The sequence below is a fragment of the Stegostoma tigrinum genome, chromosome 14 (genome assembly GCF_030684315.1).
Source record: "Stegostoma tigrinum isolate sSteTig4 chromosome 14, sSteTig4.hap1, whole genome shotgun sequence".
Taxonomy (NCBI): domain Eukaryota; kingdom Metazoa; phylum Chordata; class Chondrichthyes; order Orectolobiformes; family Stegostomatidae; genus Stegostoma; species Stegostoma tigrinum.
The window spans coordinates 10,873,569-10,886,068 of NC_081367.1; the positions used below are offsets into that span (position 1 = coordinate 10,873,569).

At 41.9% G+C, this 12,500-nt stretch overlaps 1 protein-coding gene across 3 annotated transcripts in view; it reads left to right on the top strand.

The window, feature by feature from the left end:
* Positions 1-10,199, top strand: part of klhl24a (kelch-like family member 24a) — a 28,761-nt gene extending 18,562 nt beyond the window's left edge. For all 3 annotated transcript variants that reach the window (XM_048542013.2, XM_048542012.2, XM_048542014.2), the window contains exons 6-7: positions 1,141-1,329; positions 3,108-10,199. In XM_048542013.2, the coding sequence (XP_048397970.1) occupies positions 1,141-1,329; positions 3,108-3,305 (387 nt within the window). In that variant the 3' untranslated portion in view covers positions 3,306-10,199. The remainder of the gene's footprint in view (positions 1-1,140; positions 1,330-3,107) is intronic.
* Positions 10,200-12,500: the final 2,301 nt, after the last annotated feature.

Consider the following 12,500-nt stretch of genomic DNA (forward strand, 5'->3'; position numbering starts at 1 on the left):
TTCACGTGCTCATTCGTTTATGCTTCCCTGCATATTCGTATTCGTGCACACGCATACTCTCACCCAGTGTTTAGCAGGAGAGTTGGTGATCAGACATTGTCAATTTGGCTAAGTTCGTTCCCCCTCACTTCCCACAGATGAAGCAAATCATAATACGATCAGCTGGCGATCGTCTCATCGTTTTCCCTTTTATTTGAATGTGTGGACTGGTCCCATTCTCTCCTGCAGTATCCCTTCAGGAGCCTGTCATTGTCACTGGAGCTGCCTTTCCAGATTTGTGCTCTTGTTTCTGAACCCGAACTGCTCACTGTATTGACTAGCGTATCGCTGGACACCTCCTTTTAGTTTTGCATCTATTAATGGAGAGAAAACCATCTCCATCTCCATAATTACAGAGCTACAAATGAATGCTGTGATATTCTATTACCAGGTAGCATTCTGTTTATCATATTGGTAATCCAGAGGTGTAGTTTGATATAATGATAGGAGTTGAAATCCAACATACAGTAGGGTGGGGTGTAAGTTCTGTTAATTAAATAAATCTGGAATAAGAGTTGTACCATGAAGTGACCAAATTGACACAAAAGTCCTGCTGGCTCACTACTGTCCTCAAGTGAGGGAAGCCTAATGTCCTAGCTACACTGACCTCTAATGTGACTCCAAATACAGAGCAATATTTGTCTGACCTCACCAAGCAGTCTGACTGTATTCAAGTAGATAGCTCACTACCGTCTTCTTCAGGGCCTTTAGGAAAAGGCAGCAAATAATTTTTAAAAAACATGAGAAACAAACATTGTGGCCTTAGTCTGGCAACAGTGTGGTCACAATGATTGTCTTTAAAGACCTTAGGCTAGTATTAGGCAATCAGCCAGGCTTCCCAATCCTCATCACTATCCTGTGCAAAAGGCGTCTATTTCAATTCAAAGTGTTGTAGTCCTATCTTTATTACATCGCACGTTTGTTTCTAATGTATACTTGGCCGGCTTACACTTTGTTACTGTACCTGTGAATGGTGTCATATCTGTTACTGTACCTCACGTAAATATTCAGTTTTGTTCCATGCACATCTTTCTTTTGTTGCAGTCGATCAATATGTAGTGAGAGTGTGTGTTTATTGACTTCCCCATCACTGTCTGACAGGTTCAATGTTATGACCCAGCCACTAATGTTTGGTTGTTGCGAGCACCCATTCCTGTTGCTAAACGATGCATTACCGCAGTGTCCCTGACCAACCTCATTTACGTGGCTGGGGGCCTGACTAAATCCATCTTTTGCTATGACCCAGTGGAGGATTACTGGATGCATGTGGTGAACACTTTCAGCAGACAGGTAACTCTATGAACATCTCCTCTGTGACTTTACTGTGAAAGTATCCACCGCCATTAGCCTCACTGTCTCATGATCTCAATGTCCAGGAAATGATCAGGAATTGATATGTACAGCTGCTCCATACATGTTCTGTCTACCTAACTAACGCCAACCAGGTGACTATAAGCCAACAGAGACAGTAGGGACTGCCAATGCTGGAGAATCTGAAATAACACAGTGTGAAGCTGGATGAACACAGCAGGCCAAGCAGCATCAGAGGAGCAGGAAGGCTGACGTTTTGGATTGGGACCCTTCAGAAAATTTTGTGAAGAAGCGTCCCGATCTGAAATGTCAAGCTTTCCCGGTCCTCTGATGCTGCTTGGCCTGCTGTGTTCATCCAGCTTCACACTGTGTTATAAGCCAACAGAGTTGGCCTCGATGGATGCCATTTCCTATGTTAGTTTTTCTGGTGAGGGCTGGGTGAATCAAATTCAGGAGCTCCTGTCTGCGATTTTCCAACTATTTCTATCAACACTAAGAATATCAGGGATGGACATCGCAGAGTCCCCCTGAGTATGCTGAATCAGCAAATTGTAGAATTCGGGTGCAGAAACTCAATCATAGCTCCTTTAATCATTAACCAGGGAGCCCATGATGGAAGATACAAATGAGCAAGGTCGAGACTAGGTCTCAAGAAATGAGTTTGTCATGATGGACTTCCTATTTGTTATATTTGTGAAAGGGTCAGAGAATAAGACTGGATAAGAGTGGGAAAGAGAGTGACAGGGATACATGTGGGGAAAGAAACAGATACACGAAGTCACGGTCTAAACAGATGGTCAGATTCAGAGACAAAAAGTGAGAAGGAATTTGACAAATGATTTCAATAGCAGCTATTGAATCAACCTAAAGAGCTCCAGTGAATTACTAAAGCCTCTGCCTTACTATTCTATTTTTTCCTTCCCACTCACTTTGCTTGGAATGTCTTTGTTTTCCAGAGCCCACTGAGTGACAAAGCCTCTGAGGTTAAATTTCTCTCTGTGCTTCAGTTGATGTTAATTCAGCTTCTCACGTGAACACACTGTGACCCCACGTGCTGGCAGCAGGGTCAGGAACAGAAATGCCAGGCCCCAGTCCTGCTCCTAGCCCTGCCCCTAACCTGAGCACATGGGCTGTCTAGAGCCTCTGGCCCTGCTTATTGGGCCCTGATGTATCCCTCAATCCCACTCCCTGTCCAGCCCCCTTGTGGTGCTGACTGTATATCTACTGATGTTAATCCAGCTTCCTCAGACTATTGCTCAGTAACCCCTACCTCCAGCACTCTGTGGTACTGAATATGTTTACTGGAATCGTCTGACTCAAATTTTCCAATGGGTGGTTAGTTACTGTAATCATCTCTTCAAATATGAATCTTCAAAGAAAGATAAAATGATAAGAAATGATTTTTGGTTTTGATTTTATTGTCACTTGTATCCAAGTACAGGAGTACGGTGAAGAGTGCTTGATGTCACTAGATAAGGCACCTTCTTCGGTATATGTACTTAGGTACAGAATTGAGAAATTGAACATTGTAATGATTATAGTATAATGAACCTTCTTAGTTTTTAAGTAGAAAGTAACGAAATAAAGCTGAAAGTTCAGGCTTTACAGTTTTTCTTAAGTGCTATTCTAAAACCAGACTGTGCAGTGTAATTGTTTGCCTGTTGATGCATTCATCATTGCCTCAGTAATAGGTAAGGAAGGCCCAAGTCTGTGACATGATTGTTTGTGATGCAAGTTCCCTTTTCTGTGTCATTCAGGAGAGTTGTGGCATGTCTGTGTGCAATGGCAAAGTTTACATCCTCGGTGGCAGAAAGGAAACTGGAGAGGCCACTGACACTATCACGTGCTATGACCCAGCAACAGGAATCATCACAGCAATGGCCGCCATGCCCAGGCCCATCTCCTACCATGGCTGTGTGACAATCCACAGATACAATGAGAAGTACAGACCTTGAGCCAGGGATCTCCAGCACCCGCCCAATACTGAGTGGCAAAGAAGCACAACCACACTATAACATCCTGTGGAAGGACCAGAGGCGGCCTCTGCAGGTTTTATGTTAGATGACTTTACTGTAGCATATTCTTCAAAAGATTGAGCCTTTTTTTGTAAAAGAAACTTTTATTACAACAATAGAGTTGCAGATCAACAAACAATGTCTGTGTAATGCGAAAGTCCCAGTGATAAGAATACCAAAGCTGTGGCTTGGCAGGCAATATTATTGCCATTTGCACATGTTCCCACATCCCTCAGATAACCATGGACTGTTAGTGGTGCATTTAGTGCCACAGGGTAATACTTTAGGATCCAAATCCAGAAGATAATTACTGTTCATTTTGTAACGTAATTAGACAGTCAACTAGCAAGAAATGCAAGTGGAAGCTTTTTGTTGAGTCAGTTGGAGGTGCCTTGGAATCCTGGAGGCTGAGGCCCTGTCCAAGGTCAGGATTGAAACCTTCATGTTCGAGCATCTGTGTCACTTTGATGTCATTCAGTAGCTGCCATATGGCCACGCTCAGTGAAATGTGTAGGTGTTTTCGTATACAGTGACCCTAGTCAACGTCCTAAGTTTTCACCTTTTGGTCTTTATTGAGGCCTAAGAGGTAAAAAAGAACTTTAGTTCCTGCATGTAACCCAGCAGAAGTCAGTCATGAGATACCTTGGCGCTGGTTGCCTTGGGTTAAAGATGGAAGGTCAGACCCACCGAGCTGTGATCCCATGTGTTAAGACCAGAAGGAAAACCTTCCAGATCATACCTCTTGGAGTTTTTAATGGCCCAAGTTCACTGTAAAAATTTTTTTGTGAAAAACGGATTTTTTTTTTCCATTTCTGGCACACCTCCCAGACTGCAGAGATGATATTATGCATCAAATGCATCAGGGATTGCAACACCTTAATTCTGGAAAAGCATCAGCCTTTTTGGTAGGAGTAGCCATGAGTGGATTTGTCATTCACCCATGGAAGAGGGCATGCCTCCTGTTACCTATAACAGCTCATGTTGGTCCCCAGGTTGTGTGTCTTCTAGATTTTGTACTCTTAATATTGGTGCAAATTGGGTTTGTGTAGGCAATTTGGATAACTGCATTGCTAGTCGATCACGTGCCTGTACTTTCCAGCTAGAGATCACAAGAACAGATTTCAAATGGTCAGATTGAACAGATCACAGTGTAATGAGAGCTGTTAGTGTCGATACTTTCAAAGAAACATTCCGTAGACAGTAACTTAGTTACTTGACTTTGAATCCTGAGACTTCAAAGTTATGTCTCTGACAATTGGATTGTCAGACCTACTTGGGGTCCTGGTTTAGATCCTAGATCCAATGATTGAAATAAGTGTATGTGGGTTATTTTCTAGACATTGTTGATCTGCGTTGGTTATATACTGTGTATATATATCCCACAGTGAGAGAGTTATAGCCCAGTAATATGCAGTGACAGTTTATTTATACCGTGTATATTTACCCTTGCTAGACAGTATGTGAATTATTCCCAATTCCCACTGATGTATATAGCATGAAACAGGACATATTGATGGGATGAGAGATTAAAGCTTCAGTAATTATAAAGGAAGTGACAGAGGTATAGTGCTGACTGCTAACCCTTGAATATCAGCTTGAGCATTTAGAGACTGTGTCACTGCATGAGTGAGGGTCAGACCCTCTGCTTGAAAATTCAAGTTGTTAATGTCTCTCAGAGAAGAACATTCCATTGTAGCTTTTCCAAAATGTGTCCTTTCGCATTTCCTAACACCGCTAAAAGTTTCTCCTAAAAGTGGGTTGGAATAGGTTGGGGGTGAGTATGCACAAGTTCCACTCCACCCACCCTGAGGGCGGGGGGTGGGTGTCCCCTTCATGTGCCTGCTGGAAGGCAATAAATGGGTGTGTAACCTCTAGGCCTGATCCAAGCTTTGGCTCACATGCACACATATTTGGCGGAGGCCTTGACTTTGTGCAATTTTGTAAAACAGCCCACTTTAATCACATCATCAGTGAAGGTAAAAATGGGAAAAATAATGGAAAACAGCCTGTTCGTTAAACACAGATAACAAGGTGTAGAGCTGGATGAACACAGCAGGCCAAGCAGCATCAGAGGAGCAGGAAGGCTTTGACGTTTCAGGTTCGTTAAACATCACTCATTTCGCACTGCTGTTCAAAGTCTTCCCCAAGGACTTTCCACCAACTTAAGTCATAATATCAGGGAAATTTTACAATAATGTGAGATTTGAGGGAGTTAAAGGATGGAATTCTTTATGGCACTCATTGATCTAATGTAAGGTAGCTCAACAGACCTAATTCGATTTGGGATAGCTAATGGCATAGTACTACTGTCACTGGACTAGCAATCCAGAAACCATGGTTAAGGCTTTGGGGACAGCAGTTGGTGGGATTTAAGTTCAACTAATTTGTGATTCTGAAATTAAAAGCTATTGTTGTTAAATGATCATTGATCATTATCAAAGCCCTTCTGATTCACTGTTGTCTTTCAGCAAAACAAATCTGCCATCCTTTCCTGGCCTGGCTTATATGTGATTCCAGAGGCAGAACAGTGCGGATGACCTTTAACAATCCTCTGTAATGGCCAATAAGCCATTCCATTCAAAGGCAATTAGGGATGGACACGGATGCTGGCCTTGTTGACAACACCTATATTCCACGAAAGAATAAATAAATTACATTTGTGCCGAATCATTCAATTATTTCCTTCAGTTGCCAGGCCCTGAATCGGAGATATTCTTGACAAGGAGAAAGAAATTACAACTACAACAAAGTTAATTAAAACCCTACAGCACTGTTAATTTTAGAACAGTTGCAGCACTGGACCTCAGGTGTGTAAATCCAAGATGTTATAGGCTGAGAAGCGTGTTGAGGGGTTGGTGAGTTTGAGAGGCAGATGAAAATTGTTGGATTCTAGAGTGATCAGGGTGGGATGGATGGCAAGTGCTCTGGCACTCCAGGGCTTACGAACCCTCTTCTTAAGAGGGAGAAATCTTGATTTTCCAATCCATTTCCTCTGTGAAACATGATAACTTTAGCGCTGGGAAGCGAGGATATGCCGGAACATTCTGAATCAGGGAAACATTGACAGGTCTCAGTTGGCCTGTGTTCCCAAAGGCTTGTGTAGCTTCTGCGCGCTGAGGATTAAGATGTCCTGGAGCCAATCTAGAAAGCACAAAGCTTTCCCTATGGCAGAAACCTCACCAAATTAACGTCTGTGTTTATCTGAGCGGATTATCTTGACCTTGCCACTAGTAGGATGTGTGTGTTTTATCCTTTCCACCCTCATGTAGCATCCTCAGTTCCATCAAAGAAATGCCCAGAGTCCACTTTGTTGAGTATGCTGGTGACTTCAATTTTTCTTGCTCCTTATCTTAATTAATTATTTGATGCATTTATATGAAATGGTTTTGTTTTTTACACAATAAGTTACAGGACTGTTTTGCTGTAAATACCACACTTCGCTGTTTATTCATATGTCCCTATGTTTCATGGTAACTGCGAGCACTGCTTGCTGAAGGAACACAGGTTGGAGAGCTGGCACAGTCTTAAGTTCTTCACTGAGGATGTTCTGAGAGCTGGCTTCTGCATAAGCTTCACACTGATGTAAAGGCCTGAAGCCGGCGTATGAATGAACAGGCTGCAAAAACCATTGGAGATGTTGTTCTTGCGAAACAGCAGCCAGTTTGGCCTCAGTTATTTTCCCATTCACTGAAGAAAAGAAACCAAAGGAGGAAGTCTTTTTTGAATAGGAATATAGTGCCCATCCTGTCAGTGGGATGGACCCTTGGTCCAAACACGGAGGCATTGAGAGGAGTGGCTCCCTTATACCAGGTCAAAGAGGGTCGGTCAGAAAGGGCAAGGTTATAGACTGATAGCACCAGGCACTGGAGGCGGAGAAAGTGATGCTGTGAAGTCATTCACATGCCAGACTTCCACGTTGTTTCTGAGCTCAACCTAGTACAGACAGCAGCTGATCTTCAGTCTCATTCTTTTAATGAGGGTCTTTCACCACTGCAAGGAATGCAGGGAGTGACCCTGCTTCTAATGAAGCAGTTATCCTCTTGCTTATCAGTGAGAGAAAGCTTTTTGTAATTCCCAGAACCAGTCAGGTGCTGAGGTGAGTGAGTAAGAAAGCAAGACAGGAAAAGGAAGATGGGCAAAGAGAAAAGGTAGGCAATGCATGACATTGATACTACTTAGGCATCGCTCCAGCCTTTGTGACAAACTCAGCAAGCTGCTTTCGATCATGTTTATGTTCCTGTCATACCTTACGTTTCAGATATGTAACTTACTATTTAAAATACTACAGCAAGGCACCCCACAGTATTTCTCAAATCCACCAGAAGTCAAGGTGAAAGCAAGAACTCTGCAGTGGTCAAACTCTCCATGGAGTGGCATGACAGAAAAAGTGTTACTGAGATCTTGCTCCAGCATCTTCACCAGTCAGTAAAACATGGCACAGTAAAGGTTTTACTCATGAACTCTGATACAGTCAAATGATGACTGACTAATAATTGCATTCACCCAGGATTGCTGGAACACTGAACTGAAAACAGAGCTCCTGAGTTTAACAGGGAAAATCCCCCTTGTGAGAACAGCCACACTCATTACCAGTTCAGGAATGCCTAAGAATAATGAGTATTTATAAGTTTTCTGTTGTTGTAAGCTATGCTTTTATTAACAAATTTATTTATTCTTTAAGTATGTTCTTCAAAACCATTTTACAGAATGAACGTTGCAATCTTTGAGGTTTCGCTGTTTTCCGAACACACAGGAGTTGAGGATGTGGCAAGGCATCTCTTTTGATGTCCATTCTCAGCATGTGAACAATATATGATTGTGTGTATTGGCCTAACTAATGCATGGCCTATGAGGTGAATCACCTATTACAACAACTGAAGCACAGCGCAATTGTAATCATCACACAATGTGGGAAGCCACCAGGTCTGTCAGCAGACATTATTTAAAAGGTTAAAAAGCGTGTGTTGCAACCAACTACTTCAAAAGTTGTGACCCTGATCAAAGAAATTTAGAAACATTCCAAGTCCTTGTCAAATGGTTTCATCACAAAATCCAGTCTGCAACTTACTGCCAAATATCCATATTTATTTATATACAAATTACCCAAACTTTATTCTTAGATTTCAACCTACAAATGACCCACCACTGTAACAGTATTTTTTTCCATGAAGTGTGAATGAGCTACACAATGAGTGATGTCGCTTAGTCGCATTTGACCTGGTTCATGGTTTTGATCCATACATTGAGGAGCAGTGAGTAAATAATTTTCAGACTGGTTGAGAATTTTTTAATGCTGTAAGTAGCTGGCATGCTTTTTTTTTGTAATTAGATAGGTGTAAAGTGGTTGTGTTATTTTTGTAAAATTTGGGTTGTCCTGGAGACAAAAGCATACCTTCCTTTTGTTTTCTGCTTAAGTTGTACAGTATGAGCTGCATATAAACAAACTGTACTTGAATCCAGGGTGGTATATCGTTTTAAAAACTTGATCACAACTATTCAACGAATAGAGAACACAATTAATCAAAATAGCACTGTATGAAATTGCCAGCAGTGACCTTCGGTGACTGAGTGTTATGGGGAGTTGTGTTATCTGAGTGTGTGTTTTCCTCTGTTCTTTCAGTCGTCTGAGCTTCAGAATTCCCTAAATCTCTCCAGCTCTCAGTTTCTCACTCTCCTCCTTTACATACTTTAAACCAAACTCAATGCCCAAGAAATTGAACTATACGTCCTAATACTGTTCCTTATGCTGAATGTCAATTTTTTGTTTGATTACACTCCCAGTTTTGCAAAGTTTTACAATGGAGGCTGTAAAAATGCATATTATTATTGTCTTTGGATTTCAGTGATGCTAAACAAAGGGCCTCCAGACACAGTTATCGAGAGCCGCAAAACAAGGGGCAGACTACAAGGGAAAGTGCATACTATGGAACTTTTTGTGTGTGAGCAGTAAAGACGCTTGAGTTCAGCACATTCGATCTTCATTTTAACACATTACTTTAAAACTAAAACTGCAGTTCAAAATTATGAGTAGATATCATGGGGTAAATCAGAGAAATGGCTTCCACTGGCAGGAATGTTGAACCAGAAGATGGATTGGCAAAAGAATTAGAGTGTATGGGTCGGGGGTGGGGGTGGGGTTATTTTTGTGACGTGTATGGTTATATTCTGGGTTGCCTTGTTGAAAAAGGTAATGGAAGCAGATTCAGTCATACCATCCAAGAGGGAATTAGGCGTAAAAAGGGGAACAATTTAGACGGTGTGTAAAAGAGAGGTGGAGGAGCCTGAACAAAGCAGTGCCTGATTTTTTTTGTGTGTTGTTCGGAACAAAGCAAAGTACTTCCAGTTGTTGAGAGAACAGTGGTATTTGTGTCAAACCTGGCCAGTCTGCCTGGGTTATTCCTGTAAAATAAGTGACCCAAATGGGGAGAAGTGTGTAAGCCAATTGCAAAGAGTACAAGAAAGAGGAAACATTCAAATAATTGACATAAGAACGTCCAAATCTGTATTCCTTTCTAACAACATCGGTCTAAGGCTCTGTTTCGTTCTGAAATGATTACCACAAGTTGCATTTTTCAACCTACATAAGTATGTTTTTTTCTCCTTTCTTGAGTTGGCTGTTGTATGAGTGTCCTTTTCTGAACCCAGAATAGGGATTGTCGATTGGAGGGCTGACTCGAATGTTTCACACATTCACCAATCAACAGCTCTTGTCAAATGTTGAGACAGCAGTACCAACACTGATTGCGTATAATAATTGTTACAAGTAAATTACTTCTAATTGTGTGTATGTGATGTAGGTTAGTGACTTTTAATAAAGATTCTATTCTCATCAAACTATTTGTTCTATGTTTGTGTGAATGTGAATGTACTGCATCACATGGCGAACAGAACCGAGAAGCTGAGAAGACTGGGGTCTATATTTCTCTAGAATGAAGGGTGAACTCATCGACTTGCAAAAGATAGAAAAGGAAGGGTGTTTCCTCTGGTGAGGGTGATCTGGAACCAGGGGACACACCCTCAGAATAAGGGTTAGACCAGATAAGACGAAGTTGAGGAGGAATTTCTTCACTCAGAAGGTGATTCTTTGGAATTCTCTCCCTCAGATGGTTTCAGAGTTCAGTCTTTTTGAGTTCTATGTATTTGAAAGTACCTGGGGATATGGGGATGGTGTAGGGAAACAACATTGAAATAGATGTTCATCCATGATCTCGTTCAATGATACAACAGGATCGATGGGCCAAATGGCTTAGTCCTACTTCTGTTTCCTTTATTCCGAATTTAATTACTGCATGTCCTACTGAGAAGCAAGTTGGGAGGTGGGGGTATGGCATTGTAGAATCAGGAATAAAGGCAAGGGGCAAGTCACTTCCCAACTCACCCATATTTAATCATGAGTGTTACGATTGACAACAGCCTTCCCACATGGAAGCCAACTGAGGCCTTTAAGTTGATGAACAAAATTCTTAAAGGGACCTGCAGTAACAGGATAAAAACGTGGCATGGCACTGCCAAGGGAAATTAACAAAACGTGGAGGATGACCCCTCATTTTAAATGCCCATCCAATCCAAAAATGCTGACACCATGAAGTTTGACATGCCGTACCTACCCTTCGATAGCAATCGTTCAGTTTTAAGTGTGATGCCGTATATGTTAACTGTGTCCTCAGTTCACTTGTTACATTCACTAGATTCATTGCATTGGAGCATATACAAGGAATGTAGAGGCCTCACTCCTCTATTTCTTCAGGTATGTATTAAGAAAGATTTGGCGAGTTTGGCTTCCTGATGAGAGTGGTCAGTTGGATACTCCAGATGCACCTCTAGTGGTGTGGGCACTCAGCAGGAGTATCCAAATTGGGTGACCTTCCTCTGAGTCCTTGCAGATCAGAGAATATTTAAACAGATGATGAAAATGTTGAGAAAGAGATCTGTCTAACCTGTTTGTGCTCGTCACCTATCAATAAGTTCAAGATGACCATGAACACTAGAATCAGAGGATACAGCCCCAAAGTCAGAGGAGGGATGGTGCACAGATGAATTCTCTTGAACTGTTTTACAGAAAGGGTTGTGAAGTAATGGGCAATACAGGGAGGTAAGGTGAGGGTAAATTTAAAGGACAATTTGAAAGATATGTGAGGGGACTAAGGATATTGCCATGGTCCCAAATGACTGACAAAAATACAGCATGCAGGTCAGTGAAAAACAGGCAGCATTGAATTCAGCTGAGCTGTGTCATTTTCACAGGCCAGCCCAGACAAGGCCCTCATTAAAATGAGAGAGTGCGTTGTCATTATGTGGACTGAGACTGCATTTTATTTGAGGGCTGTATGGGGTGCAAAGGACAACATTGGCTATTTTCACCCGTGATAAGTATGAAACAAGATGCGTGTCATTAGAGTCATAGAGATGAACAGCATGAATACAAACCCTTCAGTCCAACTCATCCATGTCAACCAGATATCCTGAATTAATCTAGTCCCATTTGACAGCATTTGGCCTATATCCCTCTAAACCTTTCTTTTTCATGTACCCATCTAGATGCCTTTTAAATGTTGTAATTGTACCAGCCTCCACCACTTCCTCTGGCAGCTCATTCCCTATAGGCACCACCCTCAGCGTGAAAAAGTTGACCTTTAGGTCCCTTTTATATCTTTCCCCTCTCATCTTAAACCATCATACTTTAGTTTTGGAGTCCCCTACCCTGCAAAGAAGACCTTGGCAATTCATCCAAATCTGCCCCTTATGATTTTATAAGCCTCTATAAGGTAACCCCTCAGCCTCTGATGTTCCTGAGAAAATAGTCCCAGCCTCTCCCCATAGCTTAAAGCCTCCAAGCCTAGCAACATCCTTGTAAATCTGTTTTGCGCCCTTTCTAGTTTAACAACACCCTTCTTATAGCAGGGAGACCAGAATTAAATGAAGCATTCCAAAAGTGACCTAGCCAATGTCCTGTACAGCCACAACATGACATCCCAACTCCTATAGTCAATGTACTGACCAACAAAGGTAAGTGTACAAAACACCTTCCTCACCACCCTGTCTACCTGCGACTCCACCTTCAAGGAACTGTGAACCTCCACTCCAAAGTCTCTTTGTTCGGCAACACTCCCTTGGACCTTACCATTAATTGTATAA